This window comes from Vidua macroura, chromosome 19 (genome assembly GCF_024509145.1).
Source record: "Vidua macroura isolate BioBank_ID:100142 chromosome 19, ASM2450914v1, whole genome shotgun sequence".
NCBI classification, from domain to species: Eukaryota; Metazoa; Chordata; class Aves; order Passeriformes; family Viduidae; genus Vidua; species Vidua macroura.
Window position 1 is genome coordinate 13,155,925 of NC_071589.1, and position 17,776 is coordinate 13,173,700.

The window sequence follows — 17,776 nt, forward strand, 5'->3', positions numbered from 1 at the left end:
GCGGCGCGGTGACATTCAGCGGTGCCTCCCGGTGTGTCCCCCGTGCGGTGCCTCCGCACCTCCGGGCCCGGGCAGGGCCCCCGAGGGCGCGGGCTGCTGCTGGCCGGGACCGGGGTGGCACCGACCCGGGGCAACGAGGAACGTCCTGGGGGCCGGGGGTCCTTTGCCCGACCCCGGCAAAGGAGCCGCTCCGGGCCCCGCTGCCGTTCGAGCTCAGCCCCGCCGCTCCCGGCGAAAGTTGCCGGGAACCCCGCGGGGATCGATCGCCCCGTTCGAGGGGACGCCACGGCCCGGCAGAGCCGGGGGCGAAGGGGACGGTGGCACCGAGACCCCACGCCACAACCCCAAGGACGGCCCCGTTGTCAGCGGGCGCGGAGGCTCCGGCTCCTCCGGGGCGCCGGCCGGGGACGCAGCCGGGCACCTGCGAGGACCGAGCCCCCGGGAGGGGTCGAGGGCTCCTCTCCGCCCCGGGTATCACCCCACGCGTGCCCGCGGCCCCGCCGTCCTGCCCCGGGGCTGCGGTGCCCGGGGCGCTCCGGTAGCGGCGGCGGGAGGCCCGGAGCTGCCGGCCCGCACGGCGGGGGCTGCACGGGGCTCGCTCCGGGACGGTGTCCGGCCCCGCTCGTCCTGCCCGGGGGAAGGTGCCTTTCCCGGAGCAGCGCGGGGAGCGGCGGGGCGGCCCCGCTGGCAGCCGCGGACACGCGTGTGCTCCCCGCGAGCCGCTCCACGAGTTCGGGGTGCGCGGAGCCGCCAGCACCGGGCTCCCCGAGCGGCCCCGCCGCCGTGCGCGGCTTCCGGCACCGGGCGGGGAAAGCGCCGCCACCTGCCCCGGGCCCGGGCCCGCTGCAGCCACCGCTGGCCGTGCCCGGGCCGGGCGCCCCACGGCCGCAGGGACCCGCCGGGCAGCGGGGCCGGGGCTTCCCCGGCAGGGTCGGGCCCCACGGCCGGCGGCGGCGGCTCGGGCCGTGCCGGGGGTGGGCGCCGCCGCCCCCCGGGCCCGGGGCACCGCGCGACGTGGCGCAGCGTGGAGCCCTCCCGAGCGCTCGTCCTGCCGCGCATCCTCCGCTCGGACCCTCCGCCCGACCGCTCTCCCCCGCGGGACGCGGGTCGCGCACCTGCCCCGCGGGCTGTGCCGCCCCCCCCCCGCCAGCCCCGTGGGGCCGTGCTGAGTCACGCGTGGGGCGGGAGCCGGGCTGCCCGCGCCCCCCTCCCCGCGCCGCCGTGCCCGGCCCCCGCCCGCCCCCTCCCCGCCTCGCTCCCCGGCAGGGCTGCGCCAATCCCCCGGCCCCGCCGCTGACGGGCAGCCGGGCCCGGGAGGCGCCGCCTCCCTGACGTCTCGCTCCGGGATTTGCACGGTTGCGGTGCCGCCGCTCAGTGTCTGTCGGGCCGGCGGCGGGAGCTGCCGGAGCCCGAGCCCAGCTCGGCTGCAGCGCGGCCCGGCCCGGCCCCTCCCGGCTGCGGGATGGAGCTGCCGGCGGTGGGCGAGCACGTCTTCGCGGTGGAGAGCATCGAGAAGAAGCGGATCCGAAAGGTGCGGGGGGCGGCGGCGGCGGGGGGCGGCGGGGCCCGGGGGCGCCGGGGGTGGCGGTTCCCGCTGACGCCGTGTCTTTGCCTCCCGCGCCGCTCAGGGCAGAGTCGAGTACCTGGTGAAATGGAGGGGATGGTCGCCCAAGTGAGTACCGGCACCGGGCGGCGATGGGGCCGGGGATGGGGCTCTGGGAAGGGCCCCGGCCGGGGCGGCGAGAGGCGGCGGCGGGGCCCGGCGGTGACGGCGGCGGGAGCCGAGCAGGCGGCGGCTGATGTGCACCAGAAAATGGCTCCTTCCCCCTTTCCCTCCTCGGGAGTCGGGCTCCATATTGCAGAACCGAGCGGGGAGGGGGGGGCAGGAAGGGGGGAGAAAGGGGGAATAACCGCAAAAATCGTCCGCGTCGCCCCGCAGCCCCGAGAGCCGCTGCCGAGGCGGGGGCAGCACCGGCACCGGAGCGAGCGCGGCCGCTGCGGAGCGTTCGGGGTTTGCATGACAGTGCGGGCGGGGGGGGGGGGCGCGGGGGGGTCCGGGACGCGGCGGCCGGGTCCCTCCTCCGGCCCGCGGCCGCTTTCCTGGGTCCGGGAAAGGGGATTTGGAAAATTTCATCATGACATGCCTGGAATTCCTCCGGAATAATAACTGCGCTAAATAAACAGCACCGTCCCCGCGGCCCCCCCCCGCCCATCCCCCTCCCCGGGACCCCGGCCCCACACCCCGCTCCCATCGGGCCCGGTGCTGCGGGGTGGCTCTGCCCGGGACCCCGGCCCCGCCGGCAGGGCCCCGCGGTGACGGCCGCTCTCCTCCCCTCTCCAAGATATAACACGTGGGAGCCGGAGGAGAACATCCTGGACCCCCGGCTGCTCATCGCCTTCCAGAACAGGTGAGCGGCGAAGGCTGAGGGATGCGGGAGGGGCGGCGGGACCCCCGCTCCGCGCCGCTCCCGCAATTGCAGATGCGTCACGGAGCCGGGGGCCGCGGCGGGGGCGGGCGCGGGCCGGCCCCGGGCCGGGCCGGGGGGCGCGGCCGCGGCGGGGCGGGCGGTGCGGGGCCACCGGGCGACGCCTCCGGGTCAAGGTCCCCCACGCCGCGCTCCCCCCCCGCGCCGCGGCCCCCCCCACGCCGCGCCCCGCGCTCCTTCTTCCCGGGATTCGATGCCGCGAGTCGAGGAGGCGGCGCTGCTGCTGCTGCCGCTGCGCTTGGACGGGCTTCGGCTTTTTTTTTTTTTTTTTTTTTTTTGCTTTTTGCCTTTTTTTTTTTTTTTTTTTTTAAGCCGTCTTAATTTTTTTTTTTTTTTTTCTCTTTCCGCGCATTTATTTCCTGGAGTGTTTTGGCGCAAACTGTGAACTTCAGCCCCTCCCCGCAGCGGGGAGGCAACAGCGGGGAAGGCGCCTGCTGCTTCCACAGGATGCCCCGGCCCTCTGCCACCTGCGGGCCCCGGTCCCCTCCCGCTGCCCCGTCCCTTCGCCCGCGTAGGGTCACTGCTCCCGCGGGAGCTGCCGTGCGGGGCGGGTGGCGCCGGGGGTCGGTGTGCCGCCCTCGGGCTCACCGTGACGCTGTGTTCCCGCAGGGAGCGGCAGGAGCAGCTGATGGGATACCGCAAGCGGGGCCCCAAGCCGAAGCCGCTGGTCGTGCAGGTAACGCGCGGGCGCCCGGCCCCGCAGCCCCGCGCTCTTTGCCGCGGGCCGTCCCCGGGGAGCCGCTTGCTTTGCAGCGGGTTTCATCATGCTGAGGGAGCCTGCGCGCAGCCCGGGCGCCTCGCAACGCCCCGGGGACCCCCGGCGCTGAGCTCAGCGGGTGCCCCAGCCCCCCTTCCCTCCCCTCTGGGCCGCGCCGCAGGCCCGCTGTGCCCGTGCCCGGCTGGCATTAGCAGGCTGCTCGCGGGCTCGGCAGCGGCGGTCCCGCTCGGCCCCCGTTCCCAGACAGCTGATTGAAGGGGGCTTTTCTTCTTTTCATTGCTTCATTAATCTGGAGCAATGCACAGCCTCTAAGTTGGAGTGGGCTGGGGCCGCCTGCCTGAGGACGCGGTGCCCCAGGATGCAGCATCCTGTAAGGAGAGCTGCCGGAGGGGCGGGGGTTCCGCCGGAGCCTTCGGCACCTGCCGCAGCTCTGGCACCTGGCACCTGGCTCTCCAGCCCTGCCTGACCTCAGCTCTTGCTTTTGCCCCGCAGCTCCCGTCCTTCGCCCGCCGCTCCAACATCCTCACGGGGCTGCAGGACCCGGCCGTGGACACCCGGCCCAAGCTGGACCTCGGCTCCTCTGGCAAGAGCCAGCAGCACCAGTATGAACTCAACAGCAAGAAGCACCACCAGTACCAGCCCAATGGCAAGGAGAGCAGCATGAAGCACCAGTCCCACAGCAAAGGGAAGTATTACTACCAGCTGAACAGCAAGAAGCACCACCACTACCAGCCCGACCCCAAGATGTACGAGCCCCATTACCAGCCCAGCAGCAAAGAGCCGCAGGGCCAGGCCTGCCTGGACAATAACAAGGCCCCCCTGGTCGCCCACCCAGACAAGTGGGCTCACGGCCCAGCCAAAAACTTGCTGGGCCCAGTCAAGAACATCACAGCAGAGAGTAAAAATGGAGCTGAGAAGAACCTGTCCAGCGGTACTGGGCCGCCCCCCCGGGACAGGGTGACCAGCAATGGCCTTGGGGGAAAGATGAAGATCGTCAAGAACAAAAACAAGAATGGGCGCATTGTGATTGTGATGAGCAAGTACATGGAGAACGGCATGCAGGCGGTGAAGATCAAGTCTGGGGAGCCTCCCCGGAAGCGGGCTGCGGAGGAGAGGACTCCTAAGAAGGGTGGGGAGGAGAAGGTAGAGGCGTGGAGGAAGCCAGGGGAGGAGAGGGTGGTGGGCAGCAATGCCCTGAGTAAAGCAGAGGGCGAGAGCCGGCAGCCCCCTGCAGAGCTGGAGGAAGGTCCCCAAAAGACTCCCTTGGCCAAGGAGCTGCCCCTTCCTCCAGCGGAGCAGCCCTTGCAGCTCACCACCAAGCCGGACCTTGTGCCCTGGTCCCTGAGTCCCGTCTGCGAGCACAGCCCTTCCTCCATGGGACTGAACCTCTCCAGTGCCAGCTCGCGGAAGCGCTGCCTGTCGGAGCCGCACGCCGAGCGGGAGCCGGGCAAGAAGCGCCTGACGTCCCGCAGCATCAGTGCCCCCACCTGCCTCAGCCCCCCGGCCCCCGAGCGGCCGGAGCCGCCCGCCCAGCCCGAGGTCATCCTGCTGGACTCGGACCTGGACGAGCCCATAGACTTGCGGTGCGTGAAGCCGCGGGCGGAGGGCGAGCTGGCCCTGGCGCAGGTGAAGCCGGAGCTGCCGCCGCCGCCGCCGCCACCGGCTGAGAAACCGGCCCCAGAGCCTCCGCAGCCCCAGGAGGCCGCAGAGGAGGAGGAAGAGGAGGAGGCCGAGTCCCTGCAGGAGTTCAAGCCCTTCTTTGGGAATATAATTATCACAGACGTGACCGCAAACTGCCTGACTGTGACCTTCAAGGAGTACGTGACGGTGTGAGGTGGGATGGCAGCCGCTCCCCGTGGGAGCTGCCCGCCCATCCCGGGGCCGCCGGCCCCACGGCCTCCCTCCAAGGTACTGGCGCCCCTTCCCCGGAGCCCACGTGCCCCTGCCCGCGCCGCGGCGGCCGAGCCCGCCGTCTCCACCGAGGGGACGCCGGGACAGGGCCGGGCACGGTGGCCATCCCTGCCACGTGGGGTGACCTCGCCGCTGCTCCCGCCCCGCAGCTGGGGGCTGCTCCAGGACCCGCAGGCAGTGGGACACACAAGGATGGGACCCGCCAGTTACTCAGAGTTATAGTATTATATTTTAACAGTGCTAACTTGTCAAGTGATTCTTGCTCCCGTTTGTACGTGGTGTTATTGAAATGTATTGTTTGAGCTGAAAGCTGGTCGCTCCCTGGCCACGCTAATATATTTATTTGTAGGTATTTATATAATGAAATATAAAGCCTAGATTTATGGAGTCCCTAGATCACCTTATAAACTATATCAAACGACTATTTTCTGTTCTCCTTTTTAACCATTGAGCATTTGTTAGTCTTGGTCCCTTGCCCTCCCCACGACCCGCAGGACCATCCCGTATATATTTTTTGATACTGTACACATGTGGTGTTTCTATGTGCAAAAAAAAATCGTTATCTAAAGCTAAACGAGCTATTATAGAAATTGCTGCTATTAGAAATGTCTAAACTATAAGCTTCCAATTATTAATTGCTTGAATGTAAATATTAAATGGAGATGTTGAAAGTGCATTTGATGTTCTGCAGCTAGTGTAGATCGGAGTGCAAAGTCCAGCTGCTGCGAGCTGCCAGCGGCGCATCCTGGTCTGAGGGCTGTGTCACAGGGGAAGAAATGTATCATGCAATCATGGCAAAGGACTATAAACCTTTACAAAAACTACCGGGATTTGGAGTGCATTTGTTACAGCATTACGGATGGCAGGTCCCTGTGTGGGCCGGCTGCAGCCGGGCTGCTCCAGAGCCGGTGCCTGCAGGTTAAAAAACTTGCTCTGAGGTGCAGCGTTTTGAATATAATTCAGTTTTCACCCCCAGAGTGTTGTGCCCACAGTGCTGAGGGCACCCTGTGTCGTGGGTGGGCAGCGAGGCCGCAGGAGCCCGAGGTGTGTGTGGTGCTTCCCTCCAGCAGGGCCAGGGCAGGGCTGGCCTCCTCCAGCGGGCTGGGGGGGGCTGTGATGGGAACCTGAGAAAGCTGTGGAAGCGCAGGCTGGGAAGGTGGCAGAGTGGTGGGTGATGGTTGCCATCCCAGCAGTGTTGGGGTGGGTCACGGTTAGGTAAGAAGCTGAATGTCTCCAGAAAGGAAGATGGTCCAAATTCCACCAAGAAAGCTGCAGCTGTCTCTGAACAAGATTAATAATTGCTGGAGTCCACTGGAAATACAGTGCAGGGCTAATTCTTTGTGAGAGGGCTTACAGTGTGGTGGCCGAGATACAGCGCTCAGCGACCCCGTGTCACCTCTCCAAACAGAGTTGAGTGCCCGGGCAGTGCCACCCTCCCAAACCTGGTGCTGGCAAAACTGGCTCTGCTGCCAGCCTGTCTCCTCTTGGGCTTTTGGTCAAAGTTGAGGTCTCCTCCAGCAAAGGTCTTGGTTGAAATATTGTTGATGTGTGTGGACCAGAGCCATGAACTCGTGAGAAGCAAATTGAATTGGTTGGGGTAAGGTGGAGCCTGCAGTGATACCTGAGCCGTGGCGTGAGGGACAGCCCTGTGTCCTGCTGTCACAGTGTCTCTCTGTCCAGGCATGGGGCAGTGCTCTTCCCACGGCACAAATCACCCCCCATCTTGTGTTGCTCGCTTCTGGGCCACCCGGGCTTCCCAGGTGCCATTTCACTTACACAAATTCCAAACTCATGCTGGTAATTGTTCCCTTGTAAATCTGAGGGTGGTGTGGTGTCTGTGGGGAGGTGGGACAGCATCCAGCCAGGTGTGGGTCACAGTGGGAACCCCTGCGTGTGCCATTCAACCCAGGCCTTGCCTACAGCAGTTATGCCAGAGCTGGAGCGCTTTTCCAGTGCAGTTTGGGTTGAATTGGTGGAAAAGTAACCACGGGGTGTGTGGATGCCATCTTCCCAGCTGGAGCAGCCGACGAGGCTTGTACCCAAGTGGGACAATCGCCTGTGGACACGTTGCTGCAGATGCAGGCTTTGCTCCGGGGTAGCTCGGCTCGAGGTGGGAATGGCACTGGGGAGGTGGCTCCGTGGGCAGGGTCAGTGCTGACAGCTCCGTTCTGCCCCGGTTTTGGTTGGTGATCCAAAGCCAAAGGACCCTTGGGTGATGTTCACCTGCCTGCACAGAGGCCCCAAAGCTGGTGATTTGTGCACCCAGGGCAGGTGGAAATGGTGAACTCTGATTGAAATCAACATTTGCCTGATAGCTGTGCTGAATGTTAAGAGGTTTTAATCAACGCTGCGTGTCACCAGAGCTCTGTGGGTGACGTGCTGAGGGTGCTGGAGAAGTGGTGTCGGGGCAGGTGCTGGTGAACCCCATTCTGCGCCGGGGGGTGCCCAGGGATGGGTTGGTGGGGAGGGTTTCCCTGCCATCCCAGGCTTCAGGATCAGAACGTACAATCAGAAATGATGCTTTTCCCTTGATTAATTAAGCTAATGGTTATCTGAAAACAAAAATGGCATGGAAGAGGAGACGCATGCTCAGAATGCAAAATGTGATTTATGAAAGGGGAAGTGCGGCTCAACAGACAGCCACGGGAACCAGTGCAGGAGCGGGGCCGGGCCACGGCTCCGGGGCAGGGCGGCTGCCAGGGCACAACTTGCTCTTTAGCCAGACAAAGGTGGATGAAAGCAGCGGGGTTTCTCACAAACAGCAGGTTGTGTCTTTGAACGTGGGCTTGCAGGCTCCGGGCCAGAGCCTGGGCATTGCTGCCACGGCGAGCTGGCTCGGCAGCTCCCTTCCCTGGGCTGTAGGTGTGCGAGGCTCTGGGCAATTAATAACTGCTGCAGGTTTGCAGTTAGCTCAGCTCATTAGCATTTCTGCAAATGGAGGGTGTTGTGTTGCCAGTTTTTAAGGGAACACTGTCCCTCTGAGCGCGTGTTTCTGAGCTGCCTCCCTGCACCCAGCACCCCCAGGGCTGCAGAAGCCCCTGAAGCACCGTCTGTGCCGGCAGCAGCCGTGGTTGGTTTGAGGCACCATTTCCCGGAAACCACACGGCCAGATATTTCTTACTTTAATAGTTTGATCATGTTTATCACGACTCCAGCAGCTTCCTGTGCTGTGAAAGGTGTGATAAGTAGCTACTGGTTTAAAAGCTGCGCCCTTCCCTCGCTGGGCCGGTTGGCTGGGAGAGACGAAATGTTTGGATATGAATTACTTATTCCTGCCACTCTCTTTCCCCAGTAAATGCATCAAACCTAAATGCCTGTTACTGAGCAAATGAATGTGGAGTCCACGGTGACTTCCAATGGTTATCAGAGTGATCCAGGGCGAGATGCAGCGTCACCACGCTCCATTAGGGAGACTGGTGCGCGCTACATTTAATGTATTTCCCAGGAATGTGTTAACCTCTGCTTGGTTTGGATTCATTCCAGACAAACATTTGCTGATGTAAAAGGAGAATTTGTGTTCATCTTTGAGCCCTTCTGAAAGGGCCTGATGGTCCACGGCCGTGCACAGGGAGGGGCTGCAGCTCTGTGCTGATCCTTTCAGGTTCTCCCCTCCCCACCGTGGTACCAGCGTCAGCAGCAGCACCAGGCTGGGATCCAGCTCCATCTCCAGCAGCTGCCGTGGCCCTGTGTGGTTTCAGGAGGTGTCGGTGGGATCCCTGCTCCATGGAAAGTGATGGAAACACCATCCCCTGGCAACGACCTGGCACAGTGGCAATGTGGGCCCCAAGGCTGGGTGGAAGGGCTCGCTCCGTGGCGTGGCGTGAGGATGCTGTAATGAAGAAGGACGTTCAATAAACACAAAACAGAGCTGACGTGTTTCAATCAGAGTGAGAATCAGTCTGTGGGAACTGGGAGGTCAGTCTGAGAATGGATCCAGACTTCAGGTCCAGACTGGGAATGGGAGAGGAACTTCTCTTCAAGAAGGGCAGAAGGTGGGGGTGGGTGTATACAGTGGGAAGTGGAAGATTTCCCTGGCAGTTGGGGCACTCAGTGCCTTTGCTCATATATGGAGTAGGGGCAGCTCCTCCACGCATCCATTGCGTGCATTTTGTGGGATTTTTCCTTTATTTTCCCATTCTTCTCTGGTTTTGCTGTGCAGTGTCAGGAGGTGTGGGTGTGACTTTGCTGAATGTGGTGATCTCAGCAGCCATCCCCTGTTGGAGAAGTCAGCCACAAGGTAAAACATTCATGGCCACATTTTGGGAGGGAAGGCCACTGCTTGGGTTGGTTTTTCTCTGACTGTCCCTTTGAGCACAGCCATACACAGCTGCTAGAAACGATTTTACCTAAAACTGGATCTGTGGGGCTGATCCAGCAGCCACTGAGGGGGTTTACTGGGTTTTGCTGGGGTTGGTGTCCCTGTGTGTGGGAGAGCGGCTGTGGGAGGTGCAGCCCTCTCACCAAACTGGGACAACTGGCAAGGGGATGGAGAGGAGGCTCCCCCACTTCAGCCCAGCCCTAAACTCCATCATCTCCCCCATCCCACAGAGCTGCCTCTGGTTTGAGCAGTCAAAAAAGCCTGGTAGTGGGAAATTCTCAGTGTCTCCACAGATAAGATCATTTGGACTCAGTCCAGATTCATGTGAGATCTGTCAGAGACGGCCACAAGGACACAGCTCTGTTTACCTTTGCACCAGAAGAGGAAGGCAGCTGCACAGAGGCAGCACAGCCCAGACCATCTCCAGGTGCTTCCAGAGCCTTGTGGGGTGGCTCTTGATGATCCCCTGTGCCTGGGAAAGCTCCTGCTGCACCCTGAGCTGGGGAGGATCCCATTGCAGGCAAATTGAAGCATTTCACACACTCAGGATGTGGCTGGGGCAGCACTGTCTGACCCAGCCAAGGTCTGTGGCATGGCCCAGCCTCAGGCAGCAGCAAGGGAGAGCTGTTCTGTGAGCAAGAGGCTGGATGGAGACGGGGGCTGAGCTCCCGGGGCCCCCTCACTGCACTCCCCAGTAGGGACCCCCTTGGTTGCTGCAGGGAGTGACAGCAGAGGGGGACAAGATGGGGGACTTGAGAGAGGGGCAGAGGTGGCTGTGGTCAGGTGTGTGCAGCCTGCCAGGGAAGGGAGAGAGGTTGGTGGTGGGTTGGAAGAGGGATCGGGAAGGGAGGAGGGACGGGAGGTGCAGCTGCTCATGGGAGCCATCCCTGGATCTGTGCCAGAGTGCGGAGACTGGAGGAGACCGAAGGGGTGTCACTGCAGGCCAGACCTTTGGGTGCAAACGGGAGAGAAATGAGGGTCTCTGCAATGATGGAAGTTTGGGCCAGGCCCTGGCAGGGCTGAGGGTGGCCGGGGTCTCCTCCCCGCGGGCTGGGAGCCGCTGGTGCCTCCCGTGTCAGGGCGAGATCCCGGGCTCACCCCAGAGCCATTTGCCGGCACCTCCTGAGGTCGTTTCTCAGAGGAGCCGTCAGTTCAGCTGACACCTTGATGTAGTTTAAAGCAAACTGCAAACACGAAGATTTATTTTTATCGAAGGAGCAGGCATATAAAACATGCCGTGTGACACAGCAGGAAGCACCCTGGGTCCCGGGAGCCGGGGCTGGGGCACGCCGGGCTGTGCCTGGGCCGCCCTGCTGGCAGCAGGCCCTGCGCTTCCAGGGTGGGGAGAGGGGAAATTTGATCGCCGACTGCCAAACCCTCCAGGATTTCCAAACCCTCCGGGGTCCCCAAACCCTCCAAGAGCCCTGCCAAACAGCAGTACCCAAACGGCGCTGGCACCAGGTGAGGGGACAGGAACTGACCCAGCCGAGTCAGCGGGGCTGACCCAGCCGGTGCTGCGGGCTCTGTCCCAGGAAGCTCCTGAGCAGTGGGGCACGGCCACATTCCCGTTTTCCAGGGAGTTCATGCACTGCCGTGGCCTGAATGTGGACACAGCTTCCACAGTGTAGAAGGAATAGCTGCTTCACTCAGAAGGTCTTAGTTGGAGGTGACAAGGGGGATAACCTAAACCTTTCAGAGGTGTTGCTGCTGTGCTGTAGCAGCCAGGGAGAGGACTTGGATATTATTAGAAAACGCATTAACAGAAGCCTGGATGGAGGGTCTGAGCTGATGGAAGCTTTAACAAACATGTATTTAATCTTGATATGAAGACCATGCTGAGCAAGGAATTCTGGTCGGGAATTTTTCGTGTTTGAGAATTGGGAAGCCCCTGGGTGCTTTGTCATTGTCTTCAGCAGGGGTGAGTCTGGGATGTCCAGGACGAGGGACGGTGGTGTTTGGTAATGGCTGTGAAATGAGCCACAGAGGGAACAACCTGCCCCAGGAAAGGGCTCAGGGATTCCGGGTTTGCCCCCTCCCCTGATGCCCAGCAGGGGAAGGTGTCACTTCGTTTATGAAACACAAGAATAGGAAAATCAGGATGACTCAAATGTCACACGCTGTCCCTCGGCTCCAGCAGCCCCGGGGCAGCTCCCAGAGCTGCGAACAGCAATTTAGGGCTCAGTGTTTCCCTGGTGCCCCGGAGCCGCCGCTGGCGGGGGGAGAGCGCCCAGCTCGGAGGCAGGCGGTGGGACCGGGCTGCTCCGGGGGATGTTCCGCGGAACCGTGTCACGCCAGCCCCGGGGCGGGACCTGTCCGCAGCCGCTGGAGAGAGCGAGGAAGCGGCGGGGGGCGGCGAGCGGGGCTGCGGCAGCGGCGAGGGCGAGTGCGGGCTAAAATGGCCACGCCGGGCGTGGGCTGTGCCATGCGGAAAGGGCTCGTCCCCGGGCGGCACGCCGGGAAAGGGGCGGCAAACCGCACCGGGGAACGCGGGGAGCGGCAGAAGGGCACACAGCCCTCGGCCCCGGCGTTGGGGAGAGCGGTCCCGACCCCCTGGAAATGCCCTTTGTGATAGACTGGGCATGGTGTTTCAGAAGATGAGGGTTAGGAGGGTTCCCCCTCTGAATTTCTGGGTCCCTGACCTGGTGCCACCCCATCTCCTGCACCCCGGAGGCGGATGCCCCTTCCCACTGCCGGTGCCTCTGAGGGGAACGGGCTCCTCAAGTTCGGGGAGCTGCTTGGGAAGAAATATTTTCTATTTTGTCTGAAATTAAAAAACAATGGAGCGTCACATTCTTATTAATACCAAATATAAGGTTAGGGGAGGGGAAGTTTGCTCGGTATCAAGGAGCCACCGAAGCATCTCAAAACACAAAATAAATGGCAATATTCACATATGCTTGGAAACGTTAATTTTCACACGTTAGTATTTCCACACGGCTGAAAAATGAAGGCTGAAGCGTTGTCCCCGTTGCACCCACCCATTCGCCGTGCGGTGCAAGCCAGGCTGTCATTTTAGCATCAGGAATGTGCACTGGATCCAGCCGTGACACTGTCCTCCTTCCGCCTGTGTTCTTTTGGCACATGAAGTCACCAGCTACAGACAAGCCAGGGGATTCACGGTGGGTTGTGCAGAGAAGAGGCTGCGGTGGTCGGACATCAGCGGTGCCACCCCTCTCCCCGGCGGCTGGTGGAACGATGCCTTATCTCGAGTTTAAGGGCTCAACCTGACCCTGAGCCATTTTTAACCCGAGGTGGGAAGAGCCCTCCCTGGGTGTCTCTCTCTCTGCTTTGAAAAATCTTTCACTGGCTCCACGGTAGCCGATTTCCTGATGGTTTTCCTTTTGTAGCTCCGCCACCTGAAGCAGACCCACTTTCTCAGGGTTTGATGCTCTGCTGCTTGAAGATGCTTTAACTCTCCGGACTTAGAAATAACTCCTAGAGCAGAGCCCCAACAAGAAGGCGTCTAATCTGATCTATTCCATTTCCATATTTTGTGCTGCAAGCAGCAATTTGTGGTTCAGCAGCAGCGGCTGAGCAGGGACGGGCATTATCACAGGAATGAATTCCTTCCATCTCATGCCTGAGTATGTGACAAATAAGTCTCGGTCGTGGCATTGTCTCTCTGTTCTCGAGCTGTCAAATTTAACTTTGCTTTCTTTCCTCCTGCCCTTGCCCCGTGCCTCCCCCCCTCGCCGCCCACGGTCCCCGTGACTGAGAATGGCCGCTGGTGCCACGTCCCAAGTGCTGGGAGATGAGGACGCAGAGCCGGGGGCCGGCACAGGGGCCGTGAACAGCAGCACCCCCGTGGCCGTGGGCTACGAGCGGCCGGCCGGGGGCTCAGCACAGCCCGCTGAGAGCTGGACTTCCACGGCGCGGGGAACCTGCGTGGGGGTGCCTGGGACCGCGTCCTGCGAGGGGCTCGGTCACAGAAGGGGCTGCGATGAGCGGGGGGCTGTTGCAGAGAACCAGCCCGGCAGCCGCTTGGTGCGGGGCTGAGGGGCTCAGCCGCCTCTGGGGGGGTCCCGGGACCCTCCCCCGCCGGGGCAGGGCGAGCTCTCAAAGGGCTCCCGAAGCGTCCCCGTTTCCCTGCTCCCGGAGAGGAGCCATGGCAGGAGCAGCCCAGGAGCCAGGGCTGAAGCTGCCCGGGGGACGGGGGCCCCCAGCCAGCACCCGGTTTGCGGTCAGGGGTCGCTCTGCCCCCGGACGCATTCAGCACTGGCCGAGGAGTTCCCGGCAAAGCTCCGCGGCGGGCACCGCCGCTCTCTCGGTGCCAGCGGGAGCTGTGGCACTGGGAGAGGGACAAGCACAGGCACAGGGACAGGGGCGGCACCGCCGCCGGTGAGGGCTCCCCGCGTGTGCAGGGGACCGAAGGCAGAGCGGGGCGGCGGTACTGCTCGGTGTGTGGCACTGGTGAGCCCGCTTTCGCGTGGAACAGCCTCCGGTAGCTGAGAAGAGACATTGAAATATTGGAGAGGAGTCGGGGAGAGACGGAGGGATGGCGAGGGGCGCCGGGAGCCCCAGAGTGAGCCGCGGGGGTGCCCGGCCTCCCGAAAGGAAGGTTAAGGACATCTTGATCAGCCCGTGAAGTTCTCCCAGGGAAGAAATTCAGGGGCTCGGCTGAGCTTTCATCCAGTAAATGCAGACATGGCAGGATCCAGCGGCTGAGTCCGCACCAGCAGGAGCTGGAGCTGGAATGCGGTGCCATTTTCACCGCGTCAGAAAAAAAACATCCAGGTGGGAGGGCAGAACCCTGTTTGCCTGGCATGGCTGGGAGAGAATTCCTGGATCCAGCCTCAGGTTGCTGCGGCAAAAGTCGAACAGAGAGGGGGGTGATCCAGAGCCTGTGGGACAGGGGCGGGCAGTGGGGGGCTGTAGTGGCCCCCCAGTCTTAAGCCCCGATATTTTATGCACCTCATGGTCCGCCGTGCCCTGCCGGGTTTGTGCCTTTATCAGTGGCTTTTACAAGCTGAATAATCCCTTCTCACCAGGGCTCTGCCCGCACATCACCACACACGGGCACCTCGGGAAGGGGGGGAGAGGCGGCTGCGGCGCGGGGCTCCCGCTCACCGGGTGCTCCCACGAGCGGCCGCGGTGCTGCGATTCCGAGTGTCTGATGGCAGCCGCGGGGAAGCGAAGCCGAGGTGGGACCCCCCACCCCGCGTGGGGCCCCGCAGCGCTGATTGCTGCTGGACTGAGCAGCGGGGTCAGCGGGGACAATGAGAAGGAGATGGGGACACAGAGACCGTGGGGGAGGATAGGTAGGGAGGAGGGAGATTCTCCCGGGAGAAACTGGAACGGAGCAGGGCAGAGACCAGGGATCCGCCCCGAGTGGGTGCAGCACCGGGGACTTCGCAAGTCCCGGCGTCGAGGGGAGACGCAGAGAGAAGTCGGGGTGCTGGAGGGGGCCCCCAGGGTGGCTGCTGGCGGCGTCCGCCGGCGTTCGGCGCCGGAGGCAGGATGAGGGTCCCTCCGAGCCCCCAAACAGAGGGCGAGCGGGCCGTCCTGGGGACATAAGCCGGCTGCGTCCCGCCGCGGGAGGAAACGTCCCGCGGTCCCGGCAGGGGCAGGAGGAAAACGAAACGGGGCCGAGGAAGCGGGGGAGAGCGGCAGCCCGGCGCGTGTGGGGCAGGGTGCGGCCCGACCAGGCAGGGGATGCCCGGACCGGTTCGGCCCAGCCCGGGCGGGGCTTCCATCCGCATTGCCGCAGTGACGGGCGGCGGAGCGCGGCCGGGCCGGCGGGCTCGGCGCGGCGCTGCATTGCAGCACTGCAGGAGCCCCCTCCTTCCCCGCTCGTTCTCCGCCCTCCGCCGCCGCTCGGCTCCGGAGGCCCAGCCCGGGGCACGCACCGGCCCCGCCGCGCTCCGCTCCCACTCGCACGGAGCATCCGTCGCCGCCGCACCGGGGTCCCCCGCGTATTGTCACATCCGACCGCCTCCCCCGAGCCGGGAATGCAGCCGTGGGAGAGGGGCGTGCACCCCCCGGCGGGGTTCTGCGGCTGGTGTCAACCCGGCGCTCATCAACCCCGCGCGGGTGGAGGGACCGGCCGCCCCCGTCGGGGCATTCGCTGTCCTGCCCGCCCGTCCCCGCGCCGCCAGGGCTGTCCCGCGGTTCGTCCCGGCCACCTCCCTCCGGTTCCCCTGCCACCCTCCTCGGCGGTCTGGCCATGCCGTAAGCCCCGACGGGGTGCCCGGCCTCGCGTGGGCCAACCACTGTCCCCACGGGTTTCCCGCGAGGGAGCCTGGGTCGGTCCCGCGGAGAGCCGGGACCGCCACCGAGACCGGGCAAGGCGGAAGGGTGCTGTGCCGGGCGGCACGGCCCCGCGGCGGACCCTCCCCGATGGGACTGTCCCCTCGGCCGCCAGGGCACTTGCGCTGCCCACGGGGAGGGCGGAAGGCGGTGACCAGCCCCCCCGTCCCCGGTCCATCGGGAAGGGAAGCCGGGGACCGCGCACCGGCATCCTCCTCTTGGGGCCAGCGGCCCGGGACTCGGTGCCAGCCCCGCGTGACAGGGTCCTGCACGGATCCGGGCAGTCACGACCCTCGGGTGCTGCGGGCGAGGGGCGCGAGGCGATCCCGGTGGGAAGGTGCCGGCGGTGGCCGCGCGTCCCGGGACCAGCCCCGCTGCCAGGTGCGGCGCGGCGGGGGTGGGAGGGAACGGGGACACGGGTCGCGGGGGGCGCCCGCCCCGGCACAACGGGGGCCCGTTCCCAAGGCTCCCGCTCAGTCTCTGCTTTGGGAAAACGCCAGCACGGTAACAAAATGGCGGGGAAAGGGTGGGATTGTCACGGCGAGCCCTGCGGCGTAGCCCGGCCACCCCCGGCCCCGCCCGCCCGGGCTCGGGGCCGCCCGTCCCGGCGGAGGGCAGCGGGGCGGGGGTCCCCTGGGCTGTGCCGCCGCCCGGTCCCGCCGCTCGGCTGAGCTCTGGTGGAGAAGCAGCTGCAGAAAATGGCTGCTCGGCGGAGCCCGCTGAATCCTGCCGTGGTGGGGGGGACGGCGAGGAAGCGGCGCAGCCCTCCCCGTCGCCCCCGCCTCCAGGGGAGCCCCGGGGCAGGCGGCGCGGGGCACGGTCGGAGGTTCCGCAGGGCGGCGGCACCGGAGCAGAGCCCGCGGTGCCCGGTGTGTGGCCTCACCTGCGGCGCGCTGGGGGCGCGGGGGCAGCGTGCCCCGAGCGCGCCCGGCCCGCACCGCCGTGCACGTGCCCGCAGCCCCCGCCCGGTGCCCGCCGAAGCAGCGGCGACTCCGAGCCCCGGGGGGCGCGGCGGAGGGGCGGCCGGTCATCCCCCGCAGCCCGACACGCCGGAGGAGCATCAGCCCCGAAGCCGCTCTCGCAGCGCCCGGTTTTGCTTTCGGTTTTAAATAAAATTAAAATAAAATACAGAAAAATAATCGGGCCGCGGGCACGCGGTACCGTGCGGCCACGACTCGGCCACGCATCGGCTCCGCGGCGACGCCGCAACGAAAACTCGACCCGGTGTCGCCGCACCGTGTCGCCGCCCCCCGCCTGTCACGGCGGCGTCCCCCCGGAGCCTGCCCGCAGGGCAAGAGCGGACACGCGTGGGTGCGCGGCTGTCGCCTGCGCTGCCGGAGGTTCCCTCCCCGCCGGTGGTTTTCACGGGTGTCAGTGGGGCGAGGGGATGTCCCGAAAACGGGACTGGGGGAGCCGAGATGGGGGAGTCCTTTCCCCACCGGAGAGCGGGAGGACCTTCCCCCGCGGCCGGTCCGCACCGTGGCGGCTGGACACTGAAGGCGCTTTGCCGCGCCGTGGGTGCGCGCATCACGGGTGGCGCCCGCGTGCGCGGAAGCCGCCGTCCGCGCCGCGCACGGTGCAAAGGGCGCCGCTGCCTTCTGCGAATACCTCGCCCAGCGTTGCCCCCACGGCCGCCCTCCTCCGCAGAGTCCCCCGATCTTTGTGCCTCAGACCGGGGTCGCCCCGCTCCGTGCAGCGCCGGGGCCCGTTCTCCCCTTGCCCACGCGGAGCACCGGGACCGCCCCGTCCCGCCGGCTGTCTTAGCCCGCGGTCCCTCCGGGTGCTCTGCCGCAAGTGGGGCAGGCACGGTCGTCTTCCTCCGTGCCCCGCGTTGCGGAGACAGAGGACTGGTGGTGGTCCCGCCGCACTTCGGGAGCGCCGCGGGCTCCCAAGCGCCGTCGGTGCCCACGGAAGACCCGTGGCGAGATGGAGCCGCGGGTCGGGAAGGCGCAGCGGCACCGGGCGGGGTGGGGGGGGCGCACGGTAGGCGGGGTCCCGGCGGGAGCGTGCCGTGGGAGCGGGGCGTCCCCGCTCGGTGCCCGCGGGGGTCCCGGCCGGGGGCGGGGCCGCGGGGCCGCTCCCCCCCCCGCCAGAGCC

The 17,776-nt window shown here is 65.0% G+C and overlaps 2 protein-coding genes across 2 annotated transcripts; one reads left to right on the forward strand and one right to left on the reverse strand.

Annotated features, from left to right (window-relative positions):
- The first annotated feature begins 1,361 nt into the window (after window positions 1–1,361).
- CBX4 (chromobox 4) lies at window positions 1,362–5,939 on the forward strand. The gene is made up of 5 exons (XM_053994577.1): window positions 1,362–1,531; window positions 1,629–1,672; window positions 2,343–2,408; window positions 3,096–3,162; window positions 3,697–5,939. Exons 1-5 carry the CDS (start codon window positions 1,463–1,465, stop codon window positions 5,035–5,037), a joined length of 1,587 nt encoding a protein of 528 aa, XP_053850552.1. The 5' UTR covers window positions 1,362–1,462; the 3' UTR covers window positions 5,038–5,939.
- Window positions 5,940–13,614: 7,675 nt separating this feature from the next.
- Window positions 13,615–16,710, reverse strand: LOC128817027 (collagen alpha-1(I) chain-like). The gene is made up of 3 exons (XM_053995109.1): window positions 16,563–16,710; window positions 14,419–16,461; window positions 13,615–13,721 (listed from the first exon to the last, which is right to left on the reverse strand). Exons 1-3 carry the CDS (start codon window positions 16,708–16,710, stop codon window positions 13,615–13,617), a joined length of 2,298 nt encoding a protein of 765 aa, XP_053851084.1.
- Window positions 16,711–17,776: the final 1,066 nt, after the last annotated feature.